The following is an 18,430-nucleotide window of genomic DNA, read 5'->3' on the forward strand; positions in this document are numbered from 1 at the left end:
ACAGGTCTTTTTTAAATGACCCTTTAAGATGTAATTAGGAAGGGTGGTTTAGCAGAGTGTGAGTCCCTGGTCTATAGATGTATGGCTTTATTGGATGCACAGGATTCTTACAGCAGAACATTCAGAGATGGGCTGAGGATCAGCGCTCCCATAGAGCCCTGAGTCCTTCCAGGGACACTCTCCAATGAAACCCTAAGCTTCCTCAAAAAACGTGTGGGAAAGGGGTTAGGCGAGTATGAGTGTGCAGGTGAAATATTAACATTTTCCAAGCAAGTTAAGTTGAGAGTGACAAATTCAGATAATTGACTGGGATAGAGATAGGTGCCTAAATAAATATCCTTGGTAGAAAATGTGATTATATATTACTGAAGAGCTCAGCTTCTGATGTGTCATGAACTCTTCAGTATATTGTTTCTTTTTACACTTTACTTAAGGGTTTAATGATTTTTCCTTAATAAAGCTTTCTACTTCCTGATTCTCATTTCCACCCACTGGCTTCTCACTTCTCTCTTCCCAATGTCTTTTCAGCTGCTCTTCTACAAGTCTCAAGGGGGGTTTTGTTGATTTTTGTTGTGGTGGTGATTTGGTTGTTGTTGTGGTGGGTTGTTTTTTTTTTTTTTTTTTTTTTTTTCTCTCTCAAATCAGTGGCATTTTAAATGCCTCTAATAGTGAGATTTTTCCACAGAGTCAACAAGCAGCTGCGGTTACTCATGTTACATAGACGCAGGGTGGAAGAAGAGAGCTTGAATCTGAATTGCAGGGAGGACAGAGGGTTATACTGAAACTGCAGTGAGTGAGAAGAGGGGTTCTTCTTCAGGGCAGATGCCTGTTAGAAAAAGTAGAGCTGGAGGTAGGCAACGCTGATGAACAGCTACACAAGGAGCTTGATAGGAGATAGAACATGAGAATAGGATGTGGGTGGGAGCTGAGAAGACAGGGGTTCATGAAGGACTTTTTGATGGTCATTCAAAGGGATGTGTAAGTGGAGAAATCAAAAATGAAGCATTCATAATTGAAGCTGCTAAATATTTAGATTTTTCTGCCAAGGCAAGTGTTAGTTCAGGTGAGACGAACCTCTAAAGTCAAGCTTCACTTTGTCCATCCTAAGTATTTTTCAACAGGACTTTCCTTGTTTATTCTTTTTTTGGCTTAAACGTTTAATTTATCTAAGGTCTTTCTAACTGGAGGTAAAGATATGTTAAAATCTGGACTCTGGAGCAGCTGACAGAGTAGCAGGGAGTACAGCCTGCCCTCTTATATCTGACCTAGGCTAATATCTCTCCCAGTTACATTCTGCTTATTGTTTTGTTTTCCAGCCTCCTCTTTCTAGCTGTTCCTGAGACAAAAACACAGCTGAGAGTAGTCAGGACAGTGAGAAAAAGTTGGGAGGCCTTTTCAGACATAGCTTCTTCTCCTTCTCTAAGTCCTCTTTTAGCAGCCAGACTGTGACATGAGTGGCTGAGGGGAGAGATTGGCTTTATGCAATTGCAATTAACCTTCATCCTTTCTGCTAGTGAGCAGCTGTAGGTCTGCTTCCCACATGGCTTGCACCATTCCCATCTTTTCTCAGCATATGCTAAGTTCTGCACTACTGTTCATCCCCATGTTTTCTGGCCCAGAGTGAGCACAATGAAATAAAGCACCTGCTGCTGAGCAGGATGACACCACCTCCCATTACACCTGAGTGTCAAAGTCTAGAAGAGGCACGTCTTCTCCCGTTCTTTCTCTCTGACATTATATCACAGACGTGAGCAGTATGACCCTGAAGAGCTGGGGCTAGTTGCCCTTTGCATGAAGCCTTTCAGAGCAATTTGTCCACCTCTAAAAAGCTGGCAATCATACATCACACATCACAGCATATTTCTGTGCTCTGGTCAGTTAGTTTAGCTGCTGTAGGTCATTGAGCAAATCCATTGAACAGATGGATTACTGAGATACGAAAACCATCAGGGAACTGTCCAGCACTTCCCAGGTGCACTGGCATTACAACCTTTAAATCAATGACAGCCAACCCTTGCTCCAAGTCTCCAGAGACAAGAAGTATAATCAGCCTATGAGGGTCACATCCCTGCCAATTGGACTCATTGCTGCTCATAACTGTGATTTTCACAGGGCACAGCTTGACAGAACTGTGAGAGAGGAACTGCAGCAGCCAAAATACAACACAGTCAGAATGTGATAAAGGTTTCAGCCATGGTGCTCTGCTCTTCTCCAGATTCCTGCAGGCCCTGGCATCTGTGTTTGGGTCAGCACTTTCTGTGCTACCAAATATTAAGAAAATGAAGGTGTCAAAATGTCTTTTCTTGATGGAGAGAAGTAACTTTGTATGTATGCACTTTGTAGAGATTGAAATAGTTTTGTGTAGCCCATGAGCTTTTCCTGAAATGTCTTTGTTCTTGGGTTGTACTTACACAATAGAAGAGCATGAGCCAGACTGCTTGACACTTAAATTTCCTCTAACTATTGTAAAGGCTGGGTAATGATCCTCACTGCATTTCCTATAACTTGCACAGCACATCAGAAAGTTGCTATTTAAAGCAAGCTGTGCCAAAAAAAAAAAAAAAAAAAAAAAAATTTGACAGAGTGCTGTAAGTAAAACAAGATGCATCTCTGTCATAGCTTCAGCTATTTCACCAGGCTGGAAAGATACCCTTCTGCCTTTTTCCTTTGAACTTGTTTGTGCACTGACTAATGTACGTGAGAAGTATCTGTAGCTGTGGAAAACCATGGATTTTAAATATTACCAGAGGGATAAAGGAAATAAAGGGGCAATCTCTGTGCTCTCTCCTTTTAAACATGCTTAGCAAGATAAATGGGAGGGAAACTATCACACCGTTGAAAAGACAGTGGCCAGTCCTGCGGCCTAAAACCAGAGGAAGGCAGCCTCCTGCTTTAGCCACCATTGGCTTTTTAAATCCATGATCACATACCAGTTCATTAATAGTAAATTAAAATGAACGTACACGAAGAACACTTAATACATTCAGCCTCCAGAATCACCTCACTGTGTAATGCTCCTTGCTGACCTTGGGGAAGGAAGGTGAGGAGGAACAGCTCTGCAGTTCTGCAGCCCCTCCAGGCTGTTGCCCAAGGACAGGGTTCTTCCCATCAGTACCCCATCAAAGGATCAGTGCCACAGTGACACCCAACCATCTCTCTGATGGACTGGTGCAGGCAAGCTCCACTCAACACTTGTATAACAAATCCATTTTAGTTATAGTTTTATTTTATGTTACTGTCAGTACATGCAGCATTATTTTGAGTCTCTCATATTTTTTGTCTCAGAATAACAGCAGCCTTTTAAACTTTTTTCTAACTCAGCATAGATAAGCAGTCAAGATGTTATAATCATGGTGGTGCCAGTTCTTCAGATTCTATCACAGCTTTCCTAAGATGATCTCCCTAGAGCTCCAGCTCTTGGTCATATTTAAGTACATAACAATCTCAGATAATTTATAATTTAATGACTTACACTTACAGAACTACAGAAGGGAGAAAGCAAAACTGTATGACCCCAAAAAATCCTACATCAGAAGTCAGTATTTATTATAAGTTCTATGTTTTTGTGATGCTTTAATCAACCTTAGAGACGACAAGGGGAAGAGGAGAGCTGATTTAATCTTTCAGAACATTTGGGTTTGGTAATTTTGCAAACCTGCTGTTCTGTACTTTGGGTATTTAGGCATTACATGCATCTCGAAGATCCTGACATGTTCATAGCAGCTGTAAGAGGTATTGATGACACTCAATCAGAGTCAGTGAAGGATGTGACAACTGCAGTATTGATCAAGGGATGCTTCACAACCCTGAAAAAGTTCCTGCATTCAAGTGAATATTTTATCTTATTGGATTGTGGTTTTATGCTCCTGGTGCCATGAGTTGAATTACAGCTGTCTTCCAGAGCAAAGCATTGGGTTGCTTCCAAAAGTACATGCCAAATATTTCTAGGTCAGGACTGTAAACTTTCAACATCAAGGTGGCGATAAAAGGTACTTAATCCTAGGTGGTTACGTTAGATAAAAGAAGTATTGTGTCTCAGGACTACACTGCTCTCTCAGGTTCAGAGATCCCATTTTTTTCTCACAGATTTGTTGTAAGTACGTGATTCTACTCTCATTATACCTCTCCCTCTCAGGTATAGTGATATTTTCTAAACCTGTTTGAATAATCACTATTTTTAACCTTTCCTCACAGGAGTGTTTGCATTTGGACTTTTTGCCACTGACATCTTTGTAAACGTTGGCCAGGTTGTGACTGGGAACTTGGCTCCCTACTTCCTGACTGTGTGCAAACCCAACTACACTGGGAACGACTGTCGGGCCCACCACCAGTTCATAAACAATGGCAACATCTGCACTGGGGACATGGAGGTGATTGAAAAGGCCAGGAGATCCTTTCCATCCAAACATGCTGCTTTGAGCATCTACTCAGCTTTATATGCCACAGTAAGTGCCAGTGATGACTGCTGACTTGCATGAGAGGTTTCTGTATGTGCATCTTGATGGAACATTTTTCTTACAGTGGATTTTTAGAGAAAAAGATAATTGTTTTGGGGACAGCTTTTTTCTTTATCAGTAGGGGAAGATCCCCCTCTTTCTCCATTTTACTAATCCTGGTTTAAGCAAATGAAATGCTCATTTCTTTTGAGGCACTGCATGTGGAGGCATGAGGTCCTAAACTTGTCTTTGCTGTTGGCTTTCTCATTCAATTTTCTCTTTTTCCTGACCCTGTTTCATGAACATCAAAATGAAGCTGACCCTTAAACAGCTTCTAGATTGCCACATATGTTCACATGCCATGTGTTTTTGAACATTTAAAACTTAAATTGTGTCCTTTCAACGGGGGTCTGAACTTAGGCTGAATTTTGCTTCCCTTGTTTAGCACCTGAACTCACATTGTAAAGAGGGTTCTAATAAAAGTCAGTGCCAGAATTTTGTTGTTACCACAGAGAAATGTACCCCATCTGACACAGGAAGGAAATTATGATGTCTGATGAAACAGATCAACTGCTCCTTTGTGTTCTCTGGCTCAAGGTTCTGTGATTCTTGAAAATTGATCCAACAGTCTTACTAACGGAGCAGAAAACTTTGGTGGTTTTGTTGTAAAGATCCAAGGACTTAACCTGGTTCTGATCTCAAAGTGCATTATCCTAGGCCTTTTCTCTCCCTATAGCTTGACTTAAGAGTAGTGTCACAGTCTGTCTGTTGGTCATCAGTATGCAAGAAAAGCCTTAAAATTATTAAAGATAGGGTATTTACTGAGTGTTTTGGCCTGTGCTTTTGGCAGCAGATGAACATTAATACTTCTAAGATAAAGAGTCCACCCACTGCTGTTTCAATATCCATCTGTTTGCACTTAATGTTGTGTGAATTATGATGGAGAAATTAACTGTAGCTTTGCTCATGATTTGTGTGGAACTGTTCGGAATGCCTGTAATATTTTGTGCACATTACTTCTGAACAATGAGCAACCATGTGTGAAATACAGCTCACAATATACTCAGCATGGTTCTAGCAGCTGTTTGCACCATGCTAAACTCCTACATGGAAGTTCCAAGGTCAGGCTTAGTCCTGGTTATGTCCTAAGCTAATTATATTCTTTCATGGATTTTCCCTGCCCACTCTCCTCTGTTTCCTAGGGAGGCAGATTTTCTACAACAGGCTGACTCCTACAGCTGAAGGGTGATGTTTTTTCTCCTTTCTGAGTCTAAGCCCCAAGCAGTTCAGTATTTATGAGCTCTAGTTTTCCAGGAGTGTCTGCTATGGGCCTGCACTTCTCAGATAGGAAGATGTCAGATGGAGCCAAGACATGGAACCCTTTCTCAGTCACAAGGTCTCAAAAGTTTGCCCTTAAAGCATTTCACCCTACAGTCCAATTTCAGCCCAGTTCTCTGCCTGAAGTCACCTTCTAGAACTAAAAATGTTGTCACTCATCTTTTCTTTGTATGTCAGCTGGGAGTAACATGAGCATTACCCAAGAAATGCATTGCTTGTATCCAGCTTTGCTTAATAGCTGTGCTATGCACAATTTTTTGAGAAATCTCTTGCTGATTCTAATATGAATGATAACGTGGCCTCCTGAACATATGACACAGGTTATTTGCTTAATAATAGTGTTTTGTATGAAAAACTGAGCTGAAGAATTGAGCCATGGAGCAAGAAAAATAGAACAGGTACAACATGAGGAGGCCAGAGAATGGAACCAGCACAGACCTGGTTCTCATTTTATAAATGTCTTATGAAATCAGGGAGTCTCGTCCCTTGATTGAACCTCAAGTATCCTATGCAAGTGTATCTGTACTCACTCATTTCTCTGCTACTGAAAACACTCCGAAACACTGGTTTGACTTTGTGGGTTTTTTGGTGTTTGTTTCTGTTTTGTTTATAATCTGGGGTATATATTTAATCAACTAGACTTTTCTTTGTCACCTTCTAAAGAAGCTGAGGAGAGCCCAAAGCATCACTTCTGTGATCTCTGCAGATGGAAGTTAATCTTGTATGCCTAAATTAGGGGAAAGAGAAAAGGGCTGGCAGCCCTGGCTTCCATATTTATAAAAAAATAAGAATGTCATCTAAAGAAGTTTTATCAGTTTCCCAGAATGATCACAGAAAGAGATGACAGTCAGACGGATGACTGTACCTAGTGCAAGCTGCTGTGCACTCACATGAATTTAAGTTCCTTTTACAAGGGAAAAAAAAAATTGTTAGAAAAAGAGATCACCATTCCTGCTTCCAGTGTGAGTCCAGCTGAAGGGATGTCAATCCTGATTTCAGCATCAATCCACCTCCATTGGCCCAGCCCATGAGATATCCAGGGTCCTGGGGGCACTGCCTGGTTTGGGAGGATACCATTTTATGGGCAGGTTTCCTCACCCCAAAGATGGTGTAATTTAATTATCTGTAATAATAATTTATCTCTGTAAATTAATTATCATGTGCAGTCCATTCTTCCAGTCTTTCTGGAAATGGGTGGAGGGCTTCATGGGTTTTGGGTGGTTTTAATCCCACCTTGTAGTCCATGCCCATTATCTGTGCTGTGTTGTAGCTGTTGGTCACAGAAAAATGCTCTATATCTGCCCCCCCTTCTCCAGCCAAAACATGGTATTTCTCATGGCCATGTTAATAATAACAATCCTTGGTTATTACCAACAATTCTTATCTGTTATTAGCAACAGTCCTTGGTTGGCTCTATGGCCATCCATTTATCATCCATTTATTTAGTGTTTGAGACATACACATTATCCCCTTATCTTATGGGAATCAAGAGCTCAGAATGATCTCACTTGGGACTCTTTGTTTAGAGGAACCCAGTAGAGTGGGGTTTAGTTGTGGTAATTTTCCATCGTAGCCACAATTTCAGTCAGTAACTTTCTTTGAAGGTTCATTTAAGAGAAATAAGATAACAACCACTTGGGTTGTTATTCAGGCAAGAAAAATGTGTTTCCAAGGCTGTTCATTAAAAAACAGGTGCTTGTTAGACGCCTGTTCAATCTTGGGAACAGACAGTGTTTCTGATACACTCAACGGTGGTTTAGTCCAGGTACACTTTGTCAAGGCCGAGGCTTGATGAACATTTCTCAGCTCATAGGGCAGCCAGGGAAAGGGGAGAGATGCACCACTACAATTCACCCCATGACTAAAGTCAGCTTCTGTGGGTCTCTGCACCTGGACATGAATCCTCCAAGATCTGGAAATGCTGAATAGCAGAGGACACTACAGCAAATATCTGCTGCAACCCTGATGAATTCATGGCCTTGGCACTGTGAGGAGCTGCACTGAGCAATGTTGTCAAAGGCTCTGCTTCTCTTTTACTGTAGGAATCTATGGTAAAAGAAAAGATTATCCATAAAACTTCTAGGACACAGACTTTTGCAATATTGGTATGAAATTTTGAATTTTCTAAGAAAAATAAACTGTTGCAAATCTCCTCACTTTCTGCTGAAGGCAGAAGACAGATTTTTTCCACTCTGCCTTTCTCATTATAGATATAATGTGTTCTAAATACATGCATATATTTGCATATATATATATATATATATGTATATGTCTATTTTAAACTTGCAGACAAAAAAGCCTTCTTGTCTATGATTTTGTCTCTCTGAAAAAGACGGGAGAGGAATCACATAGGACAGATGCCACTATCACACACTGCATGTTGCTAAATACACTGCTTGAATGTACTGATAAGGTCACAGCAAAAAAAACTGAACAGACAAATTATATAGTTAAATCATGTGTAGTTTATTTTTAATATGTTCTAGACATGTTTTTATTTTCACATCTTTCCTCCTTTCCCGTGTTGACATTTAGAGTTTTGTAAATAAATTTACTCTATGGATAGTGTAATAAATCGCCAAGCAAAATTCAGTAAATCAAAATTTAGAATTTTATTTTGAGACTTAAACACAGTCTCCGGTAGCCACAATTAAAAGGAACAGTGTCGAATCCCGGGATTTTGGCAGTGGGTGAACACGGTAACCGACTCTGTCAGTGTTACCCCCTCTGTTCACAAATTGGGTCCAATACCGCTGGTTTTTATACAGTCTTCTGCTGAGAGCAGACTGAGACCGTAAGACTCTTGCTTCGTGGTAGCTTTATTAGATATTCATGTTCATGTCCGGCTCCGTTGAATGGATTCTCAGAGCAGAACAATGTCATGATTGCGGTGTCTGGAGAAGGTTTGGAAATGTTAACATCGGCAGATGAACAGATAAGATATCGATCTGATTTAATCTTTGGTCGTCAGGGCACCCATCTCCATTTTCCATCCTTTTGTGCCTTTCTGTAGGATTGTTCCAAAGTGGTTCCCAGCAGGAATTCCTCGTGTCCCTCTGTGCAGTTTTAGTCTCAGTTAACCCTATACACACCTTTAGGTTTACTGATCTTAAACCAAACTTAAAGTAGATCAATTTTACATGGTATATTATTCCATTTTACAGTGAATCAATTACATATCCTATTGCTTAACACAAATTAACTTTAGGACATATATCACAGGTAGCATTGTGGGAAATTTTCAAGAATACCTGGTGTATGTAGGAAACCAAATGTAAGTGGCTTTGACTGAGATTTTGGTCTCTTGCACAAAGCTCTGAAACCATGCTCTAAATTCTGTGGGAATCCTAAAAAGATATCTTGGCTTTTGGGCCTGGACAATAAAGATCAAGCTGCAGTGATTGGGAAGTCTGATCAGAATGTAGAAGCGCTCCCAGTTATTTCGAACATGCTGTGTGACTTAGGGGTGAACTGGAGCCCACCTTCTGGGAAAACAGTTTGTCTTCTTTAAAACCCTCCTCACCAGGGTTTAACAGATTTCCCTCAGCAATCTCTTTGAATCATTGATTACCATCCTTGCTAAAAATGTTCTTTTTACTACAAGTTTACATTTTTTTTGCTAAGACATGAATCTCCAACTACAGACACTTACCATCTGTGACAAAGAGCACTCTCCCATATGGATAACCCAAGGGTCCAGCTTCATCTCATACCTGTAAGGAAACAAACATGTGTGGGTTGTTCCCTGCAGCTGGTGTACACAGATGTCACAGTAGGACTGCTTTCTTACTATAAAGAGATGATGGGTTTTCCCTTGGATGCTGCAAACAGCAGTAGTGCTTCAGTGGGGAGCTGTTGGGGGCTTACCCCAACATTGAGGTGGTTTCAGGGTCCTTGCTCCCCTGCACAGCTCCGAGCCGAGCCAAAGGAAGAGATGGAGTTCTCAGGTTTAGATTTTTCAAGGTTGCATACTTCGTTTATTGTTTCTTATCTTACAATTTTCTCGGAGTCCGACAAGATGTTCGCAGCTGCATGGATTCCTCACGTCTCCCCCCGAGCTGGGCTGTCCTTATCTTTTATACTAATTACTGCGTATTTCTTGTTTACTATTTCTTACCAATGTCTATCACTATTACTAAAAAGGTCATCTTTACTTTGACCCAATCCTTACTAACTACTTTGTGCCACATCAATGCAGCAATGGAGTGAGGGAAGGAGAAGGAGAAGAAGAAGGAGACAACGCCCCAGATTCTCCATCTTGTCCCCATTCACTTCAATGCTAGGAACCTAAAACTACTATTTTCTCATTCTGTGATAAGCTAAACTACTATTTCTCACATTCTTGTGGCCTGTAAACCTTCTCTCAGTGTAGGAAGTTTTTCCCATGGACAGAAATCAAAGCCAGTGTCTCTCTGAGCTCTGGGCTGGGGTCCCAGACCCCCCTGCCCAGGTCCCTGACCCTCCAGGGCAACCAAAGGAATGCCCTGGACTCCAACAGGGAGCAGGAAAGCAATCTGGCTCCCTGTTGCTCAATTGAATTAAGTAGAAGGAGTGCATAGGGTGAAAGAGTGGGTGGTAATAATTCATGCAGTAGCAATGATTTTAATTTTATCCTATTATCATGGGTTGGCACAATTTTGTTTTCTAGTTATAGAAAAATGTGAGATATTTTTTCCTGCCCTAACGGTGGAGTGGTTTGCTGGGGGGCGGGGGAAGAACAGGGACCTATCAAAAAGCTGGCCAGGATATTGGCAGCTAGCTTAACCAATAGGAAGTGTCGATGTGACTTTGGAGGGGACATTTAAAACTAATTGCTGCTGATCAGTCTCTCTCTCTCACTTTGGGGATCTGCAATGAGGTAACATCGTGGCTGGGCCAGCCCCGGATCGGGCCTTGCTGCCCTTCTGGGCGGCTGGGCCAGGCCCGGCTGGGCCCCTGAAAGCCTCTGCCCTCACAGAGAGGGTCTAGGCCGGCTGAGCCCTTTCCCTTGCTTGTCGGCAGGGAAGAAATCGGCTGCAGTTCGATAATGCTGACCATGTGCTCAGACCCCGGCAGAAAGGGCCAAACCATGGCCCAGCTTAATCGCCACTAACAGCAAAGAAAGAAAGCCTGCAGCTTCATAACAACTCTGAGCTGGGCCACCCTGGATGAGACTGAGGGGTGGAAAAATGGACATCTACCAGATTCCTCCATCAGCACAGCTTTGCATTGTCTTCAGCTCCTGCAGCCTTGGTGCTTGCACATGGCCTTTGGCAAGCCTGAGCAGATTTAACCCTTTACCAGTAACATGAAACTTTTAAAGCACAATTCTTCCTTAAAAGAAATAAAAAAGAAAACAAAGAATACTAGAACAGACGCTGAATGAAGTCAGATGAGAAGTGAAAGAACTAATAATATTGGAATAGGATTGAAGAAGTGGATATTTTTAACTGGACTTCTCTAAGGTAAATTATGGAGAAATGAACTGTTCTTTGCAGCATCTTAGTATTGCTGGGTAGAATGCTAACTGTAATCAAAACTGAGGACTGATATAATTGAGATTTATTTGGGAACTTTAAAGCCCCTGCTCCTGGGTTAAAAAGAGGTCTCAGCTTTGGAGACAAAGATGATTTTAGACTAGAAGAAGTATTCATAAAAAGTACCCCAGATACACTGAGAAGCTTTGCTAATAGAGCATCACAGTCTGCAAAAACTACGGGCGGCAGCAGATGTGTGACATTGAGAGCACTGGACTATTTTGTCTTGTGGCAAACTCTTCATAAAAAGATCTTGAGAGACTCTTCTCCTAAAAGTTATGAGTAGTTATGTCTAAATAGTGAAACTGACTGAAAAACCTAAGTTGTGTCTTTCTATGTTGTTCAATAAGAAAGTTTGTAAGAGGAAAAAAGCGTGTTTTAAAGTATCATTCTGTTTTAGTTTAAGTTTTTCTTTTTCTCAACTTTTTTTTTTTCTCATTCTTTTAATATACGTTAATAAAACTATTTTTGTTCATTTTTAAGCTTAACCCTGCTTTGTTTTTTTCTCCTAATCTCTCCCTCCCACAAAAAGAAAATTAATACTAGAACCCCTACATTAATTGGTGTTTCTGCCAGGTTTTATGAAATTAAAACTATTATACCTATTGTTTCCAAATAACCTTAATGTAGGTTTTGATGATAGGAGCATCTTAACCTGCCAGCCAAGACTGAGGCGAGGTTGCTGCCTAACGCTCAGTGTTAGCTGTCGTAAGGCGTCTGCTGCAGTCAGGTTCAGGTGTGAAAAACAAAGCACACAGGAACATCTAAAATTATCAAAGCTATGGAAGTCATGCAGGCTTGCATACTTGTTGGCTGAAGAGGATTTTAATTAATTGCTTTGCCATCAGGCTCGGTTTGCTTCAGCTTTGTTATTTTGTGGCTCTGGCACTACAGACAGGCTGCTAACTGTGACCCACACATTTTTACTCTGCATCTGAATGTATTAAAAAAATTCTAAACAAACTTCCAGAAACATGTGGGGTTCATTAAAAAATATTTGGAGAACAGTGAAACTTCATGCTCTGGAATTACATTCCCAAAATCAACTTTGTTTTGAAAGAATCCTCTCATATGCTGTGTTTCCTTTCATCTTGCAGGGGAAATGGAATGGTTTCTCCCAGTGTTCTCTGTTCCTCAAACTTAATACCTAGGAAACTGGAGCAGTTAGCTTATACAGATTGTAAGCACTCCATCTTCTGCACATTACAGTTTCTGCAGGAGTATAAGCATCAATTCCTTAGTCCCTTTGCAAACATTTAGTCGTGTGCATTCAGAGCGCATATTTGCCACCATACAAGCCAGTATTTGCACAGAATCAGTAAACCTGAGCCTGTTCACAACTGCTCAGAAGAAGTCCAGTATGTAAATGCAAGAAGATATTTCACATCATTTAGCAGTATTGGGGTTATACTCGTAAAAGTGTTCTCTGAATTACCTGAAATATCTTCCTCAATTTCCCAATGCCTTTTTTTAAAAATGAATCAGGGGGCTTGTCACATCCTTACTGATTTAGGATTTGTCCAGGTGGGAAAGACACATTTCTGGTGGAAACCCTTTCTATTTCTGGTTTGCCCTTCCTTACAGATGTACATCACAAGCACAATTAAAACAAAGAGTAGCAGGCTAGCCAAGCCCGTGCTCTGTCTGGGAACCCTGTGTGCTGCCTTCCTCACTGGGCTAAATCAAGTGTCTGAGTATCGAAACCACTGTTCGGATGTGATTGCAGGCTTCATCCTGGGGAGTGCTGTTGCCTTGTTTCTGGTAAGTCCATCAATCCCTCTATGTTCCTTTAAAAAATACCACAGCTTAAAAAAACAAACAAAAAAGGCAACTAACTAAAACATTACAATCACTTGTAGCCTGCAAGATCTAATTCTATCCTCATCTAGTTAAAAGTATTATCAAAGAAAACCCTAATATGAAATCAGGTTCATTGATTGTTAATTAATTGATATGTCTAATTTGGTAACATTTGTACATTTTATATATTTCAATCATTTGAATTGCTTTACATGTTCTTAGTTGATATGTTCTGGAAAATGATGCAAAAGGTTCTGTAGATTTCAATATCAAAAGGAGGGTGTGCTTGAGACTCCTCCTCTGTGTTGCAAAACCCCTCTGTGTGCCTTGTGTCTGGCAAAAATATGAGGTATCGGGTGTTTTCTTGGGCTCTGAGCTCTTATCCTGGTTCTCCATTTTGTTTCAGACCATAAAAGAAGTGCAATAGAAGGGAAGGTCAGGATAAATTCCCTTGGAGATAAAACTACCTCCCTTTGCAACTTTTAGTCAAGCTGAAATTGGTCCCCTTTCACAGGATAACCAAACATACTAAAATATATCAAAAAATATATATTCTAACAGAATCTAGGAAGAGCATCTCTCCGGACTCTGAGTGTAACTGACACTCCTGTGGGCTGTGTGGTGTAAGTGTCTTGTTTGGTGAGAGGTCTCTTGCTGAGGATTTACTCACACAGCAAGAAGTCCAGGTCATTCTCACTATTACCAAGAAATGTGCCTGGTTTAATATTTAATCAAAATATGCTTCAAAACTATCCACTGCATAGCAACAGACACTTTATCCCTGTAATCAGGAGGGATTAGATTTCAAAGATCACTTAAATCTCAATTGTTCTGTCACTGATTTCTTTTTCTATTCTATACTTTAAAAAGCAACTACAACTAACCTTCAAGCATCATTTATTCCTATGTTCCTTTCAGATAAAAAGATGTCTACAGCCTCTGATCTGAATCTTCGTGACATTAATGTGAATAATTAGTCTGGCTCCAGCTGGGAAGGGCAGTTTAAATCTCACCCATGCAATTTAAGAGGCAGTTACCCCATCTATCAGGCCAGGACCGTGTCTGTGCTCCCAGTACCTGTTGGTGGCAGTGACAGCCTGTCGCAAGCTGTATTTTGACCTTGCAGACCTTCTGGCACCCTGCAAGTGTCACAAGCTGAAAAAATTTCAGAGTGGTGGAAGGGGTCTCCCCAGAGGGGTGCTGTCAGATCCCTGTGGCAGATCCTGTGGCATAGGACCCCCCCAGGCTGCAGCCTGCTTCTTGCTTGGGTCTATGGCAGTGAAGGGGAACAGCCAGCTCCTTGCAGGAATCACTCCACCAGCAAATGTGTCAGCTTCTGTGTACTTTTTTTTCCCATGCCTTGAAGCTACCCACTGCCGTGCATGGTTGCTCTTACTTGCATCACCATCACCATGTGGGTGCTGTTAGTCTGGTCTTGCATATGAGAGGGATTTGTTGGAGAAACACCACAGCTGTGATGCTGGAAGCATTCAGGAATGATGCTAAATGGTGTCATCCAGATATGAGGGAGATTTGGCAATCCACAGAGCTGTATTCACTATTTGGAAGAGACAAAGTGGGAGTCTGAAGGGAGTATTTGGCCAGTAAAGGGCATCATTCAGTTATTCTGTGGTTCTGGGATGATAAGGCATACATTGGGGTCTCTGCTGTGTCCTGTGTGAAATGTAAAAAGGCTAAGAATGGTTCATCACCAAGGCAGTCCATCATGCCCAAACACACTTGCAGCCCAAGGCTGAGACAGATGGTGCCTTGAACCCAAACCCAGGTTAAAATCTCTCAGTTGTGCCGCACATCATAATTTCCCATCCAGGTTTTTCCTGGGGATGGAGCACACTGACCCCACTTTGTTTTTTTTCTGCATTACACAGGGGATATGTGTTGTCCATAACTTTAAGGGCAGTCATGCAGCTCCTTCTAAACCGAAGCCTGAAGACCCACGAGGAATGCCACTAATGGCTTTTCCCAGAGTGGAAAGTCCTCTGGAGACATTGAGTGCACAGGTATTGTAAATCTATTGCCCAGACCATCACCAAGCATATTTTCTGGTGCATCAGAGTTAAAAGTAGTTTTGTACCTGACTACACACACCTCATTTCAAGACCATTGAACAGAGTGGATCTACATCACAGCAGTTTGTTTTAAGGCATTTATCCCTGAAACTACCAAATTCTGTAGATCTTCAGCCCCCATACATGTCCACAGCTAAAGAAGTAGGATTTCAGATGCCTCACAAACTTTTGCTTAGAAGAATAGAAAATTGAGAGAAAAGTAAAAAAAAAAAATCTGCTTATTACACTCCGGAAAACTTTTGGGATGTATGAAGGATTTACTCTTTCCTGAGGATAAATCACTAGTCTGTCCTCAAAAATATTACAGAGATTAAGTCTTTTATCCTTATAACTGTTCAGTATCTTCTATAATAAGAAGAAATATTATACTTATTCTATCTCTAAGTCATCAGAGGAGAAATTATTAGCATTCTTTCCAGCCTGCAAAAAAATAGCTAATGAGAACATCAATATTGATAGTGTTCCTGTTAAAAAAACTAACTTTACTAACTTTAAATGGCTTGTGTTGGCATAAGTGCATCACACCCAGTCCTTTCAAACCACAGGTAAATGCAATTCTGGGAACAAGGAGAAACTACAGTTTATGTGAAATACACTGGTATAATTATATGGTCTTTAAACTGAACTTCCTTTATTAGATGGCCTGTCACACATCATGAATGGTAAGATCAATAGCGACTTTTGTTAAAACCTCTGTGAAATAAACTGAAAAGAGGAATTAAAAAAAAAAAAATACTGTCTCTAATGTCTGGAAATACTTTGTTTAAGTGAAGAGTCAATTTTGATTAGACAAAGATTTTCTGGAAGACTCCACTAAATCTGAAGAACTCTGTGCATTAGATGTTCTCTCTATGAGTTTCTAGTCCGGAAAATAAGTGCTACTTATACATGCACATTGTGTTGTGTAGCCAGAAGGGCTGAGCACGTGAAAACATTCATGAACTATGAGAAAAAATTTGCCTAGTCAGCTGTTTATAGTTACTGGACTGTGAAGTGCAGGTAGGGACTGGATTTCACCTGTTGATGTCCAACAGAAATCAACAGGATAATTTTCTTAAATTATAATTATTCGCCATACATCCCCAATGCAGGTTTTATAAGCAAGGGGTTTTCCCATTGCTTTTGCTCACTAGTAGGGTATGTTAGTGCCAGACTGTTGTATACAAACATTCATGTGTTTTCCTTTTCCTCTTTGCAGAATCACTCTGTCTCTATGACTGAAGTAACCTGAGATGGGAGATCGGCAGCTGAAGCTATTTTTTACTACCCTCCAGTAAAATACTCCAAGACACACAGTTACTAAATGTCTAACTGTGATGACCAGTATTATGTTATGTCTAGTTAGAGGCTAATGTTTTGTACTTTTTTTGTATGAGGAAGTGATGTAGCTTGCCCTGATTTTTCTGTCAGCTTTAATATTATTATGCCAGACTTTAAAAGCAAAATGGAAAAAGAACAAAAAAACCCCTTTTCTTGTTTAAAGTGTGCACTGAGGAACTACATTTATGGAATTGTTGATGTTGTTATGTGATATTTGTACACAATTTTTTTTCTTCTCAGTTTTGAATTTATATATCTTGGGGGAAAAAAATTCACTTTTACCTTTTCTTACCATAAGAAGCGCTGGGTCAGATTCTCATCTGAGTAAACTCACCATGGATCTAAAGTAATTGCATCTATATAATTCATATTAAAATAACAACGATCAGGAATCTAACCTAAATGATACTATAGACAAGAAACAAAAATCTATTCCTGATTCAGTGAGCTAATTAAGTATTCCCTAAGAGTTAATGGACTTCAGTTACCACCCAGTTTCCAGACTAGAAACATGTACTTAAGCATCTCACTGAATCAAAGACTGATGGTTCTAGTGTGGGTGATTGTGCCAATTATTGAAGAATAACTAAAATAACATCCTTGGTCTGCATCCTTGATCTGCAGTATAGACAGCCTGGACATCAAAATTTTTAGTAGTAGCTGATCCATGTGAGCTGACTATATCATCTCCCTAGATCCTCATTCCTTCCCGAGGCCCAGCTAAAGCTCCCAGTGAAACCTGGCTTCAGGAATTGACTATGGGGATATACAGCCACCACTGCGGGGCTGAAGCTGTGCTTTAAGTGTTTCATCACTTCATCATAGGTTTGTGGAGTAACTAGTGACACTGGTGCAAAGGAAAAGTGATGCCACTCCTTCACCAGGCAACGTTCCTTGGCATTCCGATTGGCATAGCCAAGAAGCCAATTTTGCCACCTAAAATGTATTTTTTTTCCTGAGGGGCTTTGACAAGAAAGAGAGTGAGAGAGAAAAAAAGGAAGGAAGGCAGGAAGGAAGGAAGGCAGGCAGGAAGAAAGGCAGGAAGGAAGGAAGGCAGGAAGGCAGGAAGGAAGGAAGCTGAGTGTGTAGTAACAGTCTGCACTTTTTTTGTAAATTCTGCCATACAGAACTTATATGAAAACTGCTATTTTAAAATCTAACAACTTTGTTTAAGCATTACAAAGAAAATTAAGCATGGGTCAGGGATGAGAAGAAAAACAACAACAACAAAAAAGCCCGTTTAAAATGATTAGAACTGTGACAAAGGCTTCATTAAATGATTTTTCACTGTTTCAAGTATTTTTCTGCATCTCGTTCTTCTAGCATGGTGATAACTACTGTGTGTCTCCTTTAAAGAATGGAGCCTCTGTACTTTTACTGGAATGTTTACCTCACATTTCCATGTTACTTCTTGGTTTTGGGGAGGTTTTTTGTTGGGTTTTTTGGTTGTTGGGTTTTTTGGGGGGGTTGTTTGTTTGTTTGTTTTTTGTATATTTTTTCCAAAACAGAAACAAACAAAAAAAATTACAAAAAAGGAAACACGTGAGCGAGTCTTTCATTTGCCTATAACACAAAGAAAATCTGGAATGTCTGTGTCTGGTCTTGTGGTGTTTCTTCCTTGACTCTACTGATGTCTGCTTCTGGCTTAGGAATATAAGGATCAGACTCAGGCCATGCTTTCTGTGGCCATGAGGAGCCTTTGCTAAGAGTTCTCAGTCCCTCACTACAGCGGTAATCAAAATTCCAAAGGGAAAAATCTGTTCTGAGTCATTTTGTTGTGTGCAAGGCTTTGATGTCATTTCAAATGTGTGCTTTTTCAGCTTGTTACAAGCAGTTAAATGTATTACATCTCAAACACCCGTGTCTCATCCTCTTCCCTTGTACTCCAATCCCTGCAGCTTCCTGTACAGGTGGAAGCATGAGGTCTGCA

At 40.6% G+C, this 18,430-nt stretch overlaps 1 protein-coding gene across 6 annotated transcripts in view; it reads left to right on the forward strand.

The window, feature by feature from the left end:
• PLPPR1 (phospholipid phosphatase related 1) overlaps positions 1-17,478 on the forward strand; it is a 167,726-nt gene extending 150,248 nt beyond the window's left edge. For 4 of the 6 annotated variants that reach the window (XM_040090656.2, XM_058424127.1, XM_040090657.1 and 1 more), the window contains 5 exons: positions 4,195-4,445; positions 12,875-13,051; positions 14,980-15,111; positions 15,726-15,842; positions 16,379-17,478. In XM_040090656.2, the coding sequence (XP_039946590.1) occupies positions 4,195-4,445; positions 12,875-13,051; positions 14,980-15,111; positions 15,726-15,818 (653 nt within the window). In that variant the 3' untranslated portion in view covers positions 15,819-15,842; positions 16,379-17,478. The remainder of the gene's footprint in view (positions 1-4,194; positions 4,446-12,874; positions 13,052-14,979; positions 15,112-15,725; positions 15,843-16,378) is intronic. The other 2 variants (XM_058424128.1, XM_058424129.1) reach the window with 2 other exon arrangements.
• Positions 17,479-18,430: the final 952 nt, after the last annotated feature.

Source organism: Hirundo rustica, chromosome Z (genome assembly GCF_015227805.2).
Source record: "Hirundo rustica isolate bHirRus1 chromosome Z, bHirRus1.pri.v3, whole genome shotgun sequence".
In the NCBI taxonomy this organism is placed as follows: Eukaryota; Metazoa; Chordata; class Aves; order Passeriformes; family Hirundinidae; genus Hirundo; species Hirundo rustica.